The 21,854-nt window shown below is 36.2% G+C and overlaps 1 protein-coding gene across 2 annotated transcripts in view; it reads left to right on the top strand.

Moving 5' to 3' along the window:
• The window catches only part of LOC150106314 (alanine aminotransferase 2-like), a 51,094-nt gene that overhangs the window by 8,632 nt on the left and 20,608 nt on the right, over nt 1-21,854 (top strand). For both annotated transcript variants that reach the window (XM_090392352.1, XM_090392353.1), the window contains exons 3-8: nt 4,325-4,433; nt 10,628-10,758; nt 14,745-14,858; nt 16,357-16,486; nt 19,284-19,363; nt 19,672-19,805. In XM_090392352.1, the coding sequence (XP_090248478.1) occupies nt 4,325-4,433; nt 10,628-10,758; nt 14,745-14,858; nt 16,357-16,486; nt 19,284-19,363; nt 19,672-19,805 (698 nt within the window). The remainder of the gene's footprint in view (nt 1-4,324; nt 4,434-10,627; nt 10,759-14,744; nt 14,859-16,356; nt 16,487-19,283; nt 19,364-19,671; nt 19,806-21,854) is intronic.

The raw sequence follows: 21,854 nt of genomic DNA, 5'->3' as shown, positions 1-21,854 counted from the left end.
CCATAAGGCGTTTTCTCTTTTACTAAAAAATAATAATTTAATTTATTAATTAACATGAAATTTAATGTAATAATGTTTAATATGAAAGAACCACAAACTATTCAGTGTCGAAAAAATATGCGTAAAATAATATGAAAATTTAATGATTTCGTAACTGGATTAATTTATTTCGACTGTCCTCTGGACACAGTCAAAGGTAGTCTATTCTTTTAAAAAATGTATTTATTTAAAGCAGGATTATGATCTCCCATTGTGTAGCTCAGTGGAAGTGGCGCTTGCGTCCCTACGTTTGGTTGCTCGCTTAGGTTCAAACCTAGTCTCCGACTGGAGGAACTTTTTCTAAGCCTATTTTCGACCGGTTCCCGAGTTAGTTGATCTCTGGCAGGAGCAAGCGGGCTTTTTTCTCCTGGAAACTCGAGTTTTTCGTGCCGTAAACGCAAGAAAAACGACCGTAGTACCCACATTATTTCAGGCAATAACATATTCTGTTAGGGTTAGTTACCAAGAGATGGCAGCACTTGTTTGCCAACATCTTCATCGGTGGCTGCCCATAATTAGTGATAAACATGGGCCAGCAATCTCCGATTGGCTACCGGTGAAGATTGAACTGCCCACTCAGTCTCCAAAGAAAATTTTCATAAAAAATTATCGGAAAGGAATAATGACAGTGAACCGTTACTTGCAAAATATTTGATCATGAAAGCATATTAATGCATAATATTAGAAATAAAAAAAAATAGCATAGCTGCTCTAGAAATAAGTTAGTTTAATTTTAAAAAAAATAGCATTTTCCCAATTTACGGAAGGTTTTTTGCTTCTTCAGAAACTACCAGTGCGTCTAATACAAATTATAAATATCTGTATACTCTGCGGAAACTCCGTCCCCGAAATAAAAAATAAAGTTTAAGAGCACAGTACTGCAAAGCATAGGATCTGCAGAATAACCTGCCACTTTTGAATCGTAGTCTTTTTAGTGTAAAGGCTCTAGTTGCACATGTAGGGTATTGAGCATATACTCTGCTAATCCACTTTATCCATATCGCTTCATAACTATGTAATTCCGTTTTCTTTACTCTCTTTCACTGCAGATCTGCCAGATTGTCCATGATATGGGAGTTTACACTAGCAAACGTATCCAGGTGCTGATGATGGGCGAATTTTGTCTTTTTGGAGAACGAATAAAGGAAGCTAGTTTTAATATTTGTCTATAGTAGGCTTGTAAATGATATTTATTATTTTTTTTTCAGGTACTCCTTTAATAGAAGGAACTGCTGTCATTTTATTATTATCATATATGCTATTTAGTTTCTTTCCAGTTAGGAGTAAGCTTGTTTATTCTATTTTTATTTTTTTATTTTATTTTTGAGGATTGTAACCATTATTGGTGAAAATATTAAAAGATATTTCGGAATAATATCTATTTGAGCAAATATATTTCTGGCCCCGTATGCTAATATTTTTATTGTCATATTGTTTGCTCAGGATGGTGGCATGAATAGTGTTCAGGTTAGTATGTGTGGATTTTCTGTATAAGAGAGAGAGACAATCATTTCTAAGTCAAGTAACTAACAGATCTAAAATGGGAGCAACTGTTGTTTTCAATTTCTAAAGTACATTTTATTCTAGGGTTTGGTTATTTAAGTATACGCTAAAGAATGCACCAACGCATCGCAGCTGTGAAGCCAAGTAGCGAACGCCTCATGAACGTAGTGCAGCCAAAGAGAAGGTTTCTGTGAGGAGTACCTTAGCACTTTTTTTTTGAAAGTTTCCATGAAAAAAAAAAAAAAAAAGCGACATTGAAAGAGGAGAGCTCATTGCATTCCCTAGATCTGGAAGTAAATTTTATTGTATCATACAAATCACGAGATAACGTGCTTTTTTTTTTTTTTTGCTTTCATTTGTGAATAAAGAAGCAACATTAAAACCTACTAATAGGTCGGATGCATTTCATTTCAGCTTTTCAGTTAACGATTTCAAATGAATCAAATTTTTAAAGCATAATCATGAATCCTCTTGTCTATTGTGCTAATGTTTGCGACAAAGTATTTAGCAAAATCATATGTAGGGCCATCTCTATTATCATCATACTTTAAAAAAAAAATCCATTAAACAAATTTCATTTTTAACAGTACACAACAGCTTGTTTACTATTTTTAAACACGTTAGTCACCAGACTTTCAAATGGGTCTCTCTCTCTCTCTCTCTCTCTCTCTGTCTCTCTCTGCCCTATACTATCTACAGAAAATCCACACATATCTAAACATACTTTATTTCACCCCACCATCCTGCGAAATATATGGCATAATGAAAAACATTAACACACAGAACTAAAGATATACTTTCTCAAATGACTTCAAATTACTTTCAGTAAGAATACATTTTTAATATTTTCACCAATGACTACAATCCTAAAAAAAAAAAAAATTAAAAAAAAGTGATTGTTTAGACACCAGTTACGAGTTTCCTATAAACAAATATTATAACCAGCTTCCCTTAACCGTTCTCAAAAAGATGAAGTTATCAGTTATAATTATTACGTGACACCTCCAGGGAATCCAAAGACTCATCGAGGGAAGCATCTACAACGGATCGTAACTACACTAACGCCATCTACCGCCCACTACTAGTATTTTCACAGACACAAACATCCATTCAAATTAAGTGGATATTGAATCCAACATTGTTTCTTAGCCGAATAAGAAACTCAAAGATAGAAAATAGGGTAAACGGCCCCGCCTACTCCCTATACGGGAACAAATAGGCGTTAGCTGATTTTTTGAAGATAGAAAATCTATATAAGTGTTTCATGCCGAATATAGAAAACTATAAAAGTTCCACGAGTCCAGGCGTAAGCCAACAGGTGGTACATGCTGGGGAAACTAGTAGTAAAGGTGGGGTAAGATCCGATCACTGTCCTTAGTATTTTCCCATAATGTAAAACACAACTCCTAGGAGATGTATGCTGTTATACATTATGGGAGAAGGTCACTACCCAGATCGGTTTCGCCTTTTTTTGAGGTCTCGTCAATGAGTAGGTAGAGCTAGATGTAAATACTGAGGTTACAGTAATACAAAGCTTATTTCTTTACTGTACGAGTCGCCGAAAGGTGCACTAATAAATTACTGAGATAAAGAGGCAATAGGCTTCACTTTGGCGAAGTAAATTTATTCAAATTAAGTGGATATTGAATCCAACGTTGTTTCTTAGCCAAATAAGAAACTCAAAGATAGAAAATCTATCAAAGAGTTTCATGCCAAATATAGAAAACTAAAAGTTCGGCGAGTCCAAGCGTAAGCCAACAGGTGGTAACAAACATCCATGTCCACGGCGGGATTCGAACCTGCAGTCTTTTGGCTAGAGAGTGGGTACTAACGGCCTGGTTGGCCAAGCGGTTATAGTAAGATACAAGATACAGGGACAGCGTAAACTCTCATATTATGTATAGTCTGGTGGATATGAAGGAAAACGGAAAGGAGAACACCAGAATTATACAGATATGAATCAATATGGATAAAGCCGATTAGAAAACCATGTGCTCGACACTCTACATGCAGTTTCGGTCTTGTGTCTATTCTACAGAAGATACTTGATACTTTCATGGACAACGCTCCGCTGAATTGATCACTATCATTCCTCCAAAATCATAAAATCAACAGCTATTGCTTACCAACACCCATTTACAGTCCAGCTTAGAACTTGAAACCAACTTCTCTGCTTCTTATTTCATTCCCTCAAATTTCATTCCATTTGACGGAATGAAATAGGAACTCTCCACCAGATATATATACAGTATATATATATATTTATAAATATTTATAAAATTTATAAATATTTTTTAAATTTATTTATAAATTATATTTATAAATATATATTTATATAAGTTAAATGGATAAGAGCTCTTACTACAGTAGACTACGGTTCAAAAGTGGCAGATTATTTTGGGAATCTGCCTATGCTTTACAGTACGATAATAACCTAACAAGTATGGATGTGAAAAAAAAAAAAAAAAAAAAAAAAAAAAACTACAGTTTTTCGCCCAGAGGGCGTAAGCAAAACAACGGAGTCCTTGTTTGATAATCGATGTTTCTATTAAAATTACTTTCTAACCATATTATCTTTTATCCTTGACTATTTCAACTGTTAGGTGAAATATTAGATTAAAATGCAGTATTCATTTTTTTTAACTCACTGTTGTGAATGAACCATTAAATATCTTTAACACTATGAATAACCGACACAAGTCTAATAAATAAGCTCATGAATAAAGTAAATACAAATAATTTTTAACAATAAACTAATTTGGCATTATTCTTTAAATTCTAGACCGTGTCGCTTTGCTTAAATCCGTGTCTGCTAAAGGATGACCGCTTTCCTGATGATGTCAAGAAACGAGCAAAGACACTACTAGACAACTGTGGAGGTCACAGTATAGGTGAGCAGCTTCTTAAGTTGGGCAAGTAGCATAGTATATAATAAATTTAAAAAATTAGTCCATGCTGGCAACTTTTAGATCACAAAATATCATTTTCAGCTAAAGAACGATTTATTTATTTTTTCATATATTGATCTGTTAATTATTTTACCTTTGGCTTAATGTCCGTAACAGAACCAAGAGATTTTGTCTCAGTAAGCAAAATCGAAATTATATATGCAGATTTCTAGGATTAAAGAAGCAAAATTTCCACTTTTTTTTTTTTTCATATCTGTGACCAAAATCACGTCTATGTTGGTTGTATTTATTCAGTTCAAGGCGGATGGATATACTGAAACGTCACTCAGTTTTAAAACAGGCTTCCTCAGATGCGACATTCACTTGAGTCCACTTGAAGAACGAATTAGTTATCAGGACTTCCAGTCATAGGCAGTGGTATCAGGTAAACCAAAAACTACGTGTGAATACTTGGAGAGAATTTCTGAACGCTGGAAATATCTGTAGATAAAAAGATTATGATGTACAATGACATAAAAGATAACTTTAAGACTGCCCTCTGTTGATAGCAACGATCAAAATGTATCTCGGAATAAACCAGCTTTTCTATAGAAAGAAATGATGTTATAAATACAATTTACGCTCAGTACACAAACAAAATTTTCAATTAGATAATGTAGTGGTTTGACTTCAAAATTCCAACCGCAGTCGTTAATTATCACAAGATACCCTTGGTGCTCACTTCGTTTCGTATTCAGTTGCTTACTTTCGCTTGATAATGTTACGCGTTTTTCATTGTTACATGAGCCATCAAATATATTTTCCTTTGTCGGATATTCTTATGGACCAGCATAGCTCATGATGCTAATCTCTCCTCAAAAACTGCACATGGAATTGGTTTCGTAATTATGGATGACAGGCGAATTGTACCATTTCCCTGCAGATCTGCTCACAAAAGTACTAAATCCACTTTTTAAAAGTCCTTTATTCTTATAAGGACTGGCTTAAAGGGGCGAAGCAAGAATGCTTTTCATCTTCCCCGTTATCTGTAGGACAGTGTAGGGATAAGGTGTTATTGAGCTATTAAAGCTCTGATCATGGCGGGAGGGTAACAGCAATGGCCGAGCCTCAGTTAGAACTTCATTGGCTACAGCATTGCATTCCATTACCCTCCAAGGGTGTTCATGAGTTGCCTTCATGATCTTTTTTTATTTACGGAGAAGTCATATTTATCTATACGAGTTGCCAAAGGGTGTCACACCCTATTATTAAAATTCTCTGGATTAGAGATAAGTTTATGAAAGTTTTTTCACTTGCTATGCTGCTAATTATATATTTGGTTTAATCCTTTATCCAAGTGTAAGCAAACAAAGTTTGCGCCTGAAGTACTTTCAGGACTGGAGCAACTCGTGGTAAAGCTTGTATAAGTTCTCATCACTTGCCTAAGTATTCCATAATCTCTAATCCAGAGAATTTTAATAATAGGATGTGACACCCTTTGGCAACTCGAATAGGTAAATATGACTTCTCCATTACTTCCACCTTAGTATCACCACCTCTGGGTCTGGCTCCCACTGATGAAACCTCAATAAAGGTCAAAACCGGTCCAGGTCGAAAGCAGTCTGGGTAGTGGCCCTTCCCTTAATGCATAGCATTATACATGTCCGCAAGGAGATGTGCTTTGCATTATGAGATACTAAGGCAAGTGATGAGAACTTATATCACCTTTACTTATGTCACGAGTTGCCCCAGTCCTGAAAGTACTTCAGGCGCAAACTTTGTTTGCTTACACTTGGAGGATAAAGGATTAAACCAAATATATAATTAGTAGCATAGCCAAGTAAAAAAATTTCCATGAATCTAATTATATTAATTATGGAATAGCATTATTATTTTCAAATTATTATCTGCTGACAGGGGCTCACTTTAGTGAGTACGGGCGTGGCAAACCCGAGGTACCTGATGCTGGACCATGCCTTACTTCATGTAATATACATCTGTTATATTATCTGTAGACTGGTCCCTTCTCTTCCTCCCTTGCTTCTTTCTTTCTTCGCTTCTTGCTCCTTCCCCCGAATGCTATTAGAGTATTCGAGGGGAATCTTTCCTATTTTGCTGTGTCATTTCGTCTTGTGCTAACAGGACATTATCAAACCCTGTAACATGATCAGGCCATCAAAAAATGTTCATACCGCATCGTCCGTCGCGCGGGTTACCAAGGGACGCGATCGGGTTTTAGGCAGAGGGGACCCGTTCGAAAAATATGTTACAGTCTCCCTTAGACACCACTCCTCAGCACTCTGCTAGAGGAAACTCCATCAATGGGCCCGCTACCCGTTTGGGGAAGTGTTTAGGGGCAGCGCAAAGAAATGGTTCTGCAAAAGGACGGAAATTGCAACGACAACGGCACCAGACTATGGCTTTAGGCAACTGGAACATCTTCTCTCTGACAGGGAAGGAGTTGGAACTGGTCGAGGAAGCCAAGCGCTACTGGCTAGACTTAGTCGGGCTTTCTTCGGCCAAGAGGAGAGGCTCTGGAACTGTCGACCTGGATAAGGGGTGGAAGCTCTACTACTCTGGTGTGAGCCCGACAATGTCTGCTCAGGCGGGTGTGGGAATATTCACAAGCTCCCAGCTATCAGACTGTGTTGCTGAGTGGATCCCATTGGGGGGACGGGTATGCGTGTTAAGGTTTCAGATGAAAAACTATGATTTGGCTGTGGTGCAAGTCTACGCACCTAATCTAGAGTCAGAATACTCTGCCTTCCTAGAGGAAGTGGATGCTGCTTTTGACAGGGTGGAAGACATGGAATCAGTCCTGCTAATGGGTGACTTCAATGCACATGTTGGAACAGATGACCAGACATGGAGGGGTGTGGTTGGGAGGAACGGTGCCCCTGACCTTAACGCGAATGGGTTGAAATTATTGGACTTCTGCTGTACTAACAGCTCTTGTCCATAATGAATACCTTCTTCCAGCACCGAAAAGTCGATAAGTATACCTGGTACGGGGTTACACTAGAACAAAGGTCTCTGATTGACTTCTTTATAGTCTCAACAGACTTTTTTCCTCAGTGTTGGACGTTCGTGTGAGAAGAGAGGAAGAACTCTCAACTGACCACCACCACCACCACCTTGTTGTGTGCACTCTACGGCTTCAGAAACCAGATGCTACCATCAACGCTGGTATGCCTAAGCAGCTATACCGCGTGAAATGGGAGGCATTGGAAAATGAGGCTGTGAGGAAGAATTTTGCAGATGACATTTCCTCCAAGTTCAAAGAGATTCCCAAGCATACTGCAGATGTTGAGGAGGAGTGGAAGCTGTCACTGCCTCTGCATTCTCATGTGGCAGAAAGCGGCTCGGCATGGCAACGGGCAGTGAGAAAAGGACACCTTGGTGGAACCAAGCAGTCCACAAAACTGTCCGGGCAAAAAAGGAGTCCTACCTAATATGGCTTAGGGTCAGGTCACCTGAGATGCGTTTTGCGGTATGCTGAGGCACGAAAGTTGTTGTTGCTGCTGTTGAGGCAGTAAAGACAGCAAAGCAGAAGGCTTGGAAATCCTTTGGAGAAAGATTAGATTCATCCTATGCAAATGCAAACAAAGTATTCTGGCAAACCATCCGCCGCCTTCGAGGAAGGAAATCGTGCACAGCAAGGGCAATTAAGGCCTCTGATGATGCACTTTTAACAACCGAGAAGGATATCCTCCACAGATGGAGGGAATACTTTGAGAGCCTTCTTAACCCAGGTGGCCCAGCAGTTGTGGATATCCAAGAGGTGCAGATCGGGGCAATGATTAGTCTCGCAATGAAGAGGTCCATTTAGCAATAAAATTGCTAAAATCTGGCAAGGCTGCTGGCGATGATGAAATTCGGCACGAAATGCTAAAAGCCTTAAATCGAGACGGTGTTCTCTGGCTGACTCATTGTGTCAGGCTGCTTGGATATCTGGGCGAGAGCCAAAGCAATGGCAGACAGGCATAATAATACCAGTCTTCAAGAATGGAGATCAGAAGGAATGCAGTAACTATCATGGCATCTCTCTGCTTAGCCTGCCCGGGAAAGTGTATGCTAAATGCTTGGAAAGACTGTGCAGGAGCATAGTTGAGTCAAAGTTCCAGGAAGAACAATGTGGCTTTCGTCCTGGTAGAAGCACAACTACCAAATCTTCACTTTAAGGCAAGTCTTTGAGAAATATAGGGAATATGCCAAGAATGCCTACACATGTTTTGTGGACTTGGAGTAGGCATATGACCTGGTTCTTCGGGATAAGCTTTGGCAAGTAGTACAGGAGTATGGAGTAGATGGCCAACTATTAGCTGCCATCAAGTCCCTGTATGAATGCCCAGAGTTTTGTGTCAGGGTAAACAGCACAAAGTCTGAACCTTTCACAGTCTCCGTTGGCCTCTGCCAAGAGTGTGTTATGTCACCCCTCCTTTTCATAATATTTATGGACTGGATTGATAGGCACAGCCAAGGCAGTGAGTGTGTCAGAATTGGAAGATGTAGTTGGATGTCTGCTTTTTGCAGATGACCTAGTTCTGCTTAGCTCTTCCATAGATGACCTCCATCGGACCCCAGATAGGTTTGTAGCTGTTTGTGCAGACGCTGGAATGAAGATCAGTGTGCCCAAAACTGAAACATTTGTTTTCTCAAGACAACCATCCCGGTGTACTCTACATGTAAGTGGAGTCCCAATGAGGCAGGTGGAGAAGGTTACATACCTTGGGTCCATATTCACGAATGATGGAAAATGGGACGTAGAGCTAGATACTCGAATTGGCTTAGCAAGCTCAATATTGCGGGAGCTTGGCCGTTTGGTAATATTGAAGCGGGAGTTAATCCAGAAGGCAAAGCTGGCTGTCTTAAATACAGTCTATGTCCCCATCCTCACCTATGGTCATGAGAGTTGGGTAATGACCGAAAGAATGCTGACACGAATCCAAGCGGCTGAAATGAGGTTCCTTCGAGGAGTTGCTGGGCTGACAAGACTCGGCAGAGTTAGTAGCTCTGCAATTCGAGAAACCCTCAATACTCAACCGCTGCTTCTCCGTGTTGAGAGATCACAGTTACGTTGCTACGGGGCACCTGGTCAGAATGCCACAAGAGAGGCTCCCTCAGCAAGCCCTCTTTGCCAAGCCAGAGGGTGGGAGGCCACATGGAAGGCCAAGGACTCGCTGGATAGATTATATCCAAAACCTTGGGTGGACACGTTTGGGAATCCCACCAGAACACCTGAGTTTGGTGGCCGAGGATTGTGACCATTGGAAGTTCCTCTTGTAGCTGTTGCCCCCACAATCCAATTAGGAAAGGTGGGCCTTGAAGATGTATCTCTGACAAATGCACTATCACTTTTTCAGAGTAAATCTAATGACTTTTAAAAAGTCCTCTCTGATTCAAGTAAATAAGGGTTTTAATCCATAAAAATCCATTTTCAATTCTAACATTAGGAGTGTCGCTTTTTATTCATTACGATGATGGAATACACTCAAACTTATTTAGCGATGGAAAGCGGCCGCAAAGCGATTTCCAAAAACTTCAAACTAAATGTTTGCCTCTATTCCCTTCAGGGAATGAGAAAGCGTTACTGAATTTATTAATTTTTATTATCTATTGAAATGAATTATAGAAGTGAATGTTTGACAGATTTTAAAAGTTATGCTGTGACACCACCTTACAAATATGAATCACTTCTAATTATAATTCATCGCAGAAGCTCTCTTGATATACCCTTCTTAGAAAAGATGCTTTTGGTTAGAAAAATATAAGCCATCGTTAGAGAGTTTCATTAATGCAAATTTAGTTAGAGATCCCGGAATGCTACAAAGTTAATTTGTTGAACTTATGTAATTAACGATTGTAAATGTTTGCATGCACTAATTGCCGCACATACTGAATGTGACTATTTTCAAATTCCTAGTGATATGATATCATAAGGGATTCACTTTTTGAACAAATCCCTTGTGATATACTTGAATTACTTAAAAAAAATATACAAGCAATGCCAATCTCATGTCGCCACCTACCTTCTCTTGTTAAAATGTTTTTTTGACAAGAGGTTGGTAAAATCGTGTTACTTTTATATAGTACTGATAACACAGTACTATATATACATTTTTTTTTTTCTCACTCTCCTCTCTCATGTTGATTTTTCCTTCACGACTTTCTTTTAATGTGCTGATCCTGATTTTCAGGTGCGTACAGCGACAGTGCAGGGATGGAAGTAATCAGAAGGCAGGTCGCCTCCTTTATTCAAGAGCGGGATGGTGTCCCTTCCAACTATCAAGACATATTTCTCTCTAGCGGTGCCACGGATGCTGTCAGGGTGAGTCGAACTTTTTTTTTTTATTTTATTTTTGCTTTTAAGTTTCTTTGAAAACGTGTTATCAAAGAAACAAGGTTTATTTGATATTATTCTAAAATAGTTTCCTAGCTCAAATGATCTGCATCGTTTCAAGATCATTCTCGACATGTTCGAGATGGAATAAGACAGCTAAACGTCTCTGTCAAGTGTTTGATCATAATTCACACAAATATTCCAGAATCATTCTCCTTCTGATTCGTGTGATATCATGTGATCATAAACACAGTCTTTTTGTATGTATGATAACGCAGTACTAAACTTTTTTTATATCCGTTCATTAAATTACCGTTATATTTTAATCGTAAAATATTATCAACATTTTTCAACTTTTCATAATGAAAAATCAAAACGCTCTAAGTTCCATACTAAAAACTGCGGATATTTTGGAAACTAAAAGCATTAAAATATATTTATTGTACAACCCTTTCCATTCATGAAAAATTCTAGGGTTTTTAAAGCGCAATATTTGTTTTTTAGACCCTACAAATACATCCTATATCGTATTTCTAGTTTCAGAGGAATTCCATGCAAGTCTGTAACCATAATCAGTGGCATTATCCATCATTCTGATGGATTATCCAGATCCGAGTGTTAGTGATATGAGGAATATGTCAGTGACATCGAAAAAAATGGGAAGGGGAAGGAGAACTCAGATTGAACAAATTAATTTTTTGTTTATTCATATGGAGTTTCCTCCCTTTTCTTCCCCGTCACTATTGGGGCGAGTTGATCCCCCTCAGGGGAGGTTAAGTATTTATGGCTGTAGATCTGTGTGCGTTCACGGGGCCAGTTTGCCTGCTTGCGGAATGAAAAACCCCAGATAAACTAGGGGGGGGGGGGGGAACCAGGCTGTGCACACCCAAGACCGGCTAACTTGGCTATGGCTGAGGAAGATCGTTAAGCTCCTCACGTCGGAAATCGAACCCAGGACACTCCTTCCCCAGGCATATGGTTGCGAAGCGCAAAGCCACTGGACTAACCGCGCTGACAATAAATAAATGCTCTAAGTGGACACAATGAAGTCTTTTTTGAGAAGAGAAAGGGACTAAATTGTACTTATGCGTTATTCAATTGTACTTATGTATTATTGTACTTAAATTGTACTTAGCGCTTCTGGCTACACTAGCTCCCACCCTTTCAGTTACGAGGGGGAAATTCGACTTTTTTTTTTTAATAATAATAAAAGTAATCATTTTATTCTCATGGGAATAAAAGGCATTTCTCATGGGAATAAAAGATATTTCCTCATCATCCGTTTTTCTCTCTCGTACTGCTGTTGCAACCCCATCTTAAAAACATTTAACTGTCTCTTTTCACCAAGAGGTTCAGAGGTTCGATGTCACCCCCATATTTTTCATATCACTAACACTTATGGTTACAGACTTGCATGGAATTCAATCTGAAACTAGAAATACGATATACGATGGTACTTGTAGGGTATAAAAACAAATACATGCGCTGTATATGCGCTTTAAAAAGTCTAGAATATTGCACGAATGGAAAAGGCTGTGTAATAAATATATTTTAATGCTTTCAGTTATAAAACTGACTCAAAAATAAATTAAAATAAGGATAAAACACCTTTTTTGTAAAACTGCGAATGTTTTATGTAAAGCTGATATATGTTAAAACATAATTATTGCTATGCTGATAATCATGTTCGACTATAATTTCTAATTAGGCTCTTTATATTACACACTGTATTTCTATAAGGATTCACTGATCTAAACGCAATAGGTAAAATCTTGATAACTCGAAACAGCAACATCATCTTTGTTTTATAGAAATCATTAGCAGCAGAATTTGCCATATAAAATCGTCTTTGGTAAAGTTGTTCTGAAGTCATTTATCATAATTACGGTTTCTGACTATGTTATAATGATTTATATGGATTCGCATCTCATTTCGATAGACAATGCTTTGGTGCATTCTGATATGTCCATATATCTTTGGCTTTTTATACAGTACATCGGTGCTCCACCAAAACTGGCTTCCTCTGAGTGTTAGTGATATTCACCCAATTCACCAATTACGTCCAATGCGACGTTATGAAGGGGTAATTTCTTTTATGAGAAAATGGCAACTCGTTTTTCAGAAATTTCGTAGCAAAATCTTTCACAGGCTCTGATTTCTGTTATTATCTTTTCGGTTAATTTTCAAAATACTGAAAACATCAGCAGCAATCAATTTTAAAGTAGGCATACGTCTCTCAAGACTAGTCTCCAAGTATACTCTAAATTTGCTCCTTGAAAATAACATTAAAATAGCAAATTATTTTTATAGATATAAAAATGTACATAAAGACCCTTGGGAAACAGGAGGCTTGAAAACTATTATTGATTACATAATTAAGAAATACAAAAATAATATGTTGGAGTTTAAAGAGACGTAATACTTCTGTTATTGGAAATGTATTGGTATTTCTAAAATGGTTGAAGATAAATAAATACAGATTAATAAAGATTGTATATTTAAAATAATATTGTTGCAAAAGAAAGCAGCATTAGAGAGGTCTGTCAAATAAAAAAAGAGAATTTATTACAAAAATAGATAGAAGAAATCGAACAAACATACAGGAAAAACTATTAAAGGAAAAGAAACACACAGAAAATGGTTATCAACTGATACAACAAAATGTTAAACTATAAAAGAAAGAATGCAAAGATTAAAAGAGAAATTAGAACTTAGAATATTGGAATGACTGACGGTTCGAATCCCGCTGTGGGCATGAATATTTGTAACTGTCTTTAAGTGGAAGATGAATTTCATCGCCGCCCACCGTTCTGAGTATTGGAGGCCAGAAGGGGCTTGAAAAATATTTCATCATGGTTATTCTGTAGAGCGGGATTTCCTGCTATGTAAAAATTAATAATATAAAATATAAAAGAATTAATAAAAATTGAAAAAAAAATAATCTAAGTCCCCACAGTACGAATGTACTATAGGTTTATAAAAACATTTCGTGAGTGGAAGCCACATTAAAATAAAATAAAAAACTTAATACAGTTAAAACGAAATTACCGAATACATAAGTTACTTTATGCAGACAATCAAGTACTAATTGCAGATATTGATGAAATATAGTTCGCCTCGTAGCATTTAAAAGTAGGAAGCCAGTAAGAATCAAAAGATTTTAAATAATAACCAATAAAAGAAATTAATACTTTTAATTACCTTTAATATTAGTTACGTTGAATAAATAGATCAAAATTTTAAAATTAATGAATTACAAACATTATTGCAATGATTTATGATATTTTAAACCTAATTTAATACAAAGCAATATAATTAGGAATATTTAATGTTTTATCGTAATACGTTGTTTTATAACGAAGTGAAGCATGACAATGAAATAATTTACCAACAAAGAATAACAGCAACAGAAAATATTATTTTTATTTTTTTTGGGGGGGGGGGGGGGGAACAGCGGGATACGCTAAACTGAACAAGAAAAGAAATGCAGACATTCCATAACAAGAATCAGCCACAAAATAGATAATAAAGAAATAAATGGGATGAATGCCTGGATAAAATGCCACTCAACACAATCCTAAAAAAATGAAGTATGAGTGAACGGGAAAAGGGAAAAAAAGGAATGTTTGAGAGAAAATAGAAATAAGACTTCTGTGAAAAGAATATTACGACACATTGACGTCATTATCTTGTTTTCGTTTTGGTGAGGATGACATGTTGGCATCCCAAATGATTTTCAGTTATCTTCATCTGAAAATGATGCTATGGAGCTTCCCTCAAAATGATCATGCACTCATCCTCACAGATACAATTTCTCCTCTCCTGCTTGAGACATTTGTTTTCAACTTTTGTCAGCTAATTCTCTTTTTAATAAATTTAAAATTTTAAAAATCTCTTTTTAATACATTAATTTTAAAAATCACTAATTATTTAATCGAATTTGAAAACTAATATGTGGCTACTTTGTTATTCAGTCAGTCCTGTACCTTTTGAACTACTCTACCAGTAACAAACCACCTGGAGTGATGATTCCGATTCCGCAGTATCCTCTTTTCTCTTCCACAGTAACGGAGTACGGCATGCACCAGGTAAGAGATGGTTTTTTCTTGAACTGAAATTTATTTTAAGAAATTAAGTTTCTAATTAAAAAATGGCGAGAATGAAGCCGTAAAAGCTTCATTGTCGGCACTGAGAATGAAGATGAGTTAGGAAATTAATCCTCTTCAAAATAGATTTCTGCATGGTATGTTGACTGTGTACTTTACAAATGTTATGCGGTGGTTCGCATTCGTTCGCAGGCCATAAACTTTTTTAGAATAGTGGAAAACGTTGCAAGCGTAATTTATACGAAAAAACAAGCACTCCCGAAACTACTTTTTTTTAATCACCCAAAGCTCAGCACAGTAGGATATATTACATATTTATGGAAATCTAAATCATTAATTAACGAATGTAAGTGTTTGAGGTCACAGCGAACTCCACAACAGTTAAATTTCAGAAAGTCAACGATCGATATTTATAATAAAACATTTTATAAGCATTTGATTAGATTAAATGATATATAGTATTGCTTTAAGATTTCACATTTACTAACCAAACAAGTACCTAAGACAGGCAGTGCAGTCAGTTCACTTTCAAATCAGATGGTAAAGATGTCGCATGTTTGAAACAGAAACGAAGCATGAATTCTGAATGAAATGAAGACTATTTATAACGTGTGTGTGTGTGAGAGAGAGAGAGAGAGAGAGGATTGCGTTTAGATATTTTGGCAAAGATACAAAAAAAAAAAAGTTATATTTAGAAAATAATGTTCTTTAAATGTTCCTTGACGGTCACTACTTTTTACTATTATGTACGGGTAGACGCTAGTGGGAGCGTTGCCCTTTTATTCTAGATGCACTGTTAGTTTTACATAATCCGCTTTTTTTATTTTATTTAATTTTCCTGGATTATTTATAATATTTCAAATGTCATGTCTAAGAAATCAGATGTTCTCCTTCCGGGAAACGATAAATTTACTGCTAAAGAGTCCAAAATAAGTCCAGAATTTGTAGACGAAGATTCTTCTGGGTGAATGAGATCAAGCCAAATTACAGTTAGTTTTATTCTGTTTTCCTATTTCAGTCCTGTGAAAGGTGGTGCAGTTATTATCTTGTATGAATGAATCAGCATATTCTTGGAATTAGTAATACAAATATGAACTATTTCTCTGTGTGAAACAACTGAAGAAGGAAAATTTCATATTTAACTCTATTTTAAGAATGAGCGTAAAATTTTAATTTTGATCGCAACCACTCAGTCATTTTATGTCCTTGAACTCATTCAAGTACGTAGGGTAGAGTTGGTTCGTCAGAAGTAATGCGTTTTGAAGCAGTAATTCAATCAAACGTTGTCGTCGATCAGTGGTGAAAATTCAGATTAAACGAAACGCTGTTTTTATATTGCATCGGAAACAGAGAGAGAGGGGGGGGTGATTTTTGCACGTGTTTGACTAAATGAAACAATTTCATTTATATATTTTTCCTCGAACTGAAATAAGTAATGGTGTTTTTTTTTTTTTTCTTTCATTTACTTATTTATTGTTAGATAAGCTACTATCTGGACGAAGAAAACGAGTGGTGCCTTGATGTGAATGAACTACGCCGCGCCCTGGAAGAAGCGAGACCTTACTGCGAGCCGCGAGTGCTCGTTGTAATTAATCCAGGAAACCCAAGTGGCAAGTTGAACTTGATTGACGTCTTAATCAAAATTAAATTATTTAATTTCTGATTTAAACTGCTCAGCAACCGAAATGAATTTCATGGCTATATCGCATTTCAGTATAGTAATCCTAACCTTGCTCTGGAGGACAAACATGGTCTTCATACCACTTCAGACCTCCAATAAGCAAGATGCTGATACACAACATAAATGAAAACTATCTACTATTACAAAGTTTAGTTTCTACTTATTAAACAAATTTTGGTTAATTAATGAATTGTTCTGCATAGAGTAGACGTAGATTCTTCGGTGGATGAGATAAAGCCAAATGACAACCGTAACAGAGGCGCGCTTTAACTGTTGCCTATTGTGCAGACCACTGTTGTATTGCTCTATTATTTCACAGATTGTCTCCGTCAATTAAAGTGCATAATTTTTATAATTCACTGAAAGTTTTCTTTCTTTTAAGAACGACATAATTATTTACTAATAAGTTTAATTAGCGTCCTCAACAGAGCGTGATCAACATAGACTGATGCAATCTGTTTGAAGTCAATACGAAATGGGTTTCTCGCACGCGTACAACAATGTGACAGCCATAGTCAGAAAACGTGAGATTTTATAAAGTGTTTTTCAAAACGTTTTTGACTGGAACTCACAAAAAGAAATAAATATTGTACATTATTCATTGCGACCCGGTACATGCACACATGCGCGGGTGCGACACACGCGCTTGTGTCGCACCCGCGCATGTGTGCATGTACCGGACAAAGAAAATATCACATATGATTTTACTAATATTTAAATACAACATAGGAAAAAAAATCAAACAATGCAAAAACAGAATTGGGGAAATATTTCATTTTAATCAGACGGGTGTGCTTGCTAGTTCAAAAGTTCATTCCAATCTGGAAAGCTGACGAAGAAGATTACGCTCATGTCTTTATTTATTTATTTTTTTTTTCTAATAACAAAACGATCCATTTTGAGGGCGATTTTTAGTACTTTATTAAAATGTTACAATTGTAAACTGAAAAATGTAATCGATAACGTTCTTTCCGAAATACGCAGTCGTATTCGTAACCGACAACCGTCTTACAGCTAAATGGAATTTTTCTTCCATACTTATTCTGCAAGAGGTTTCTAGTGAAGGCAAACTTCACAAGTCCTTCCCTCCCTCCCGCCCAACACACACACACACACACACACACACACACACACACACACACACACACACACACACACACACACACACACACACACACACACACACACACACACACACACACACACACACACACACACACACACACACACACACACACACACACACACACACACCTGTTGGTCGTTAGTGAGTGTAAACAATATTTTCGTAAGCGTAGCGTCCATTTGTATTTTAGAGTTTGATTTGAACACTTGTACAAAATCAAATCAAAGTGTTTTAAAGCTAGAAAATCTGTGAGTTCCACCCGATTTTCCATTCTACTTTATATTTTAAGAGAATGCTGCTCGCAGCGCATTGGTGGGTCGTTTGAAAAACGCTGTTATAGATGAAGCTATCTCAAATGCTCTTTAAAAAAAGAGAAAAAAAAAACTTACATATTCCTGCTGCCAATCATACTTTCCATATTCTTGAGATGGAAGTTTCGTGTAATTTATTTACATAAACAAGGCCTAAGGAGGAAAATTTGTCTTTATATTTAAGATTCTGTAGGTATTCTACTTGTGGGTAATTGCCGATATGAAGCCATATACTTTTCAGAAATTTAAGTAGTCCTTACTGTCCAAGGATTACGCCTTTTATCAGTATGTTACTTTTGTGTTTGTCAACAGAATTATATTTAACAATTCTATTCTTGTTTTCTTACCGAACCGATATAATTAAGGCGTCAGTTTTTGTTTTTTTTTTTGAAACATTTTTGTATATTATTATTGTCATAGTCACGTCCAGTAACTTGAATATAGCACAGCATACTTAGTAATATATCAATCTGCGAGTTTCTATAAAATATTTTGCAATTGTCTCTTATTGACTTAGAAGTGTTCAAAATTAAGTTTACTTAATGAAATTTGAAAACACGTTTACGATTATCCTCGACACATTTTACTCCTGGTCATTATATAAAATTCGTAGTTTATTATTATTTTTTTTTTAAGGAAAGTATCATTTGGTAACGCATTTCATTAATAAATTAAATGCATTTCTTCCAATCAATGAGAGTGTTACTGAAAAGGAAGTGAGTAGCAGTCGAAAGTACTTATTATTCAGAACGAGGATATTAGACCTCCGTCCTCTTTTTCAAGGCAAATGAATGAAACATAAAAGTTTCGAATGTTACCAAAGAGGTTATGAGAGTAAACCTTCGGCATAGGAGTTCTTTGACTTACACTACTCATTGAGACTACGCAGTCGCCTTTTATTAGTGCATTTATGGGTTTCATTGTTCTGACAGTTGTTTCGAACTGTTGGTTCTTATCAGAGACATAAGAGAGCAAAAACCTTCTGTTCAATACCACAATATTTTTGTATTGTACTTATTATTTGTCTGATGACAATGCTCGTGTTTCGACTGGAAATCATTACTTAAGTTGGTTACTGAAGATAAATATTTTGCATTATTGGTCATGCTAACAGAAACTGTAAATACTGTTTTTCACATAAAATCATCCTTCGTTATTTGACTTCTGATACTCTGTTGACAGGTTTACCAATACAATGCTTACTCGGAAAATCTCAAATTCTATTCATTCTATAATATTGGAATTTTTCAAAGCTCATCTGTTCAGCAGGAACATTTTTACTTCTGTAGGATTCGTGCTGTCCAGACAAGATATCGAGGAAATCATAAAATTTGCTTGTGAAGAAGGCCTTTTCATCATGGCTGACGAGGTAAATATATATATTTTTTTCAACACACACACACACATTACTTCCATGTCTTACAGTGTATGTGTGTGTTCATCAGCAGGTTTGTGTTTTGTATGATGTTTGTAAAATCTAAATATTTAAAGGCTAAAAAAATCTCTTTTACCTCCGTATAAGATCAGCTAACTCACTTTACCCTTGTAAATTTGTTCTTTGTATCTAGACAGATAAATCTTTTGCATTATTGGTCATGCTAACAGAAACTGTAAATATTGTTTTTCACATAAAATCATCCTTACTTCGTTATTTGACTTCTGAAACTCTGTTGACAGGTTTACCAATACAATGTTTACTCGGAAAATCTCAAATTCTATTCATTCAAGAAAGTAATGATGGAAATGGGTCCACCTTACAGCGAGATGGAACTGGCCTCTTTCATGTCAGGATCTAAAGGCTACATGGGAGAGTAAGTTGTGTATTTTGATGTAACCCATTATTATTATTATTATTATGTCCAGAGTTCATAACAATGTTTTTAACCTTTTCATTCTCTCTTTGTGTAGAGAAAAAAATGGCATGAAATATCACTTACGTCAAAACTACAGCTAAATCTGACTTTGAAAACAGAATATGTGATTTAAAATGCTGTTCTCACATTTGTGTGCCTGAATTCCTTCTAAAATTTTAAATGTTGTTCAGAAGAGGGAAGTTGGGTTGACTGACGATCCCTCTCTTTCAAAGACTCTTCACGCACTGTCTCAATGACGGTCAATTAACTCATTTGTGTTTCAGAGAAACACAATGAGCAAATGCTAAACGTGTTTCTGATAAACCTACAGTGACAAGAGCAACAGCTGCCCAACATCCTTTTAAAATAGCTGACTTACCGAACTTAGTATTATAATTCACCTTTCGTTTTATCAACCTGAGTTTTGTGGAGCAGCCTTCCCTATAATGTATTCCCCAAGGAATAAACATCAAGCTCTTCAAAAAAGAATATCAACAGATTATTTTGCTCTTGACTCCTCAAACCACGCATGGCACTTATTTTCTATAGACCTTTGAGGCCTCTCGTTTGTGGGAGTGATCTGGCGGCCTCCAGGGTCTCGAGCTTGGAGGGAAAAACATTGGGGACTCTACTTGAGAAAAAAAAAAAAAAGAACTATGTTGGAAAATTAAAAGACATCTATTAGAACGGTATAGATATTACGCATTTTGATGATGAATTGGAACAGTCATTACTATTTTTTAAAATAAGATAAAAAAAAAAAAAAAATTCAGTACTGCCAAACAAGTATACTAGGCTGCAAGAGAAATGTCAACTTTTCCAAATGTAGAAATTATTTAAACATTTTTTTTTTTTAATATTCCTATTTCCAATTCATCTGGAGAAAGATTTTTCTATCTTAAAAAGGGTAAAATACTACCTAAAAAGTACGATGTCAGAATAAAGGTTAAACATTATAGCGATGTTGTATATGGAACAAGAAGTATTAAATAACAGTAATACTTTGAAAATAATTGATGAATTTGCTAGGGAAAAAATAGAAGAACAAATTTAGCCTTTTACTCCCACTTAAATATATTTCTTTCTTTTTTTTTTAAAAAAAATATTTTATTATTTTGATGTAATTTAAATGTTTATATATTTTATACCTGATGTTATTTATAAAGAAAAATTTATTGCAAGGTTTTGAAATAAAAATATTAAATCACACATTATGTGTTTAATTTTTTGTCACAGCGAAGCCCTAGTCCTCTTTATAGCATATACATATATAAACACTTTTGAGAGGACCCATAAATTTTACCACGAAAGGCTCCCAACCGGCTTAATCCGCTACTGCACAGTGAGATTTAAAAAATACCTGATGAAAAAGACCAAATGATACAGGGTGGCCATAAATTAACTTTCCCTTTTTTGGAGGTATCTGATGGAGGTAAAACTAATACACGGAATGAACGGGGAGATGAATTCCGCGAAAAAAAGACCCAGAAATCCTCCCCCCCTCACTATCTACCACAGAAGACTACAACAAAACTATCACAATCCCATACATTAAAGGCACATCTGAAAAGATATCTAGGTTGCTTAACAAACACCAATTGCGCACCGTATTTGAATCTGTCCTGGTGAACGGATGAGAGTTGCCAATTTCACATAAAGTTTTAAATACTGTGCGCAGTTGGTGTTTGTTAAGCAATATAGATATATTTTCAGATGTGCCTTTAATGTATGGTGATAGTTTTGTTGTAGTCTTCTGTATTATTTGTTGTATTGTTTGCCTCAGCGAGGCAGATGTCCACAGTTCTTCCTGTCCGTCCGTAGTAAGCTCGATGACATGAACAGGGAACACAAAAAATATATCCGACAATTTCGCTATGGCAAGTCGGGTCTGGCAGACTATGCTTTGGATACCCAGCACACAGGATCAATTGAAAAAAAAAAACAAAAGTACTGCACAGAAGCTTCTACAAGTCAGAGAGGTTGTGCCTGGAATCAACAGAAGCCTTA

Source organism: Typopeltis vanoorti, chromosome 5 (assembly GCF_054136105.1).
Source record: "Typopeltis vanoorti isolate ZY-2024b chromosome 5, IOZ_Tvanoo_1.0, whole genome shotgun sequence".
Classification (NCBI taxonomy): domain Eukaryota; kingdom Metazoa; phylum Arthropoda; class Arachnida; order Uropygi; family Thelyphonidae; genus Typopeltis; species Typopeltis vanoorti.
The sequence above is the reverse complement of the archived record's forward strand: the minus strand, read 5'-3'. Positions and strand labels throughout refer to the sequence as shown.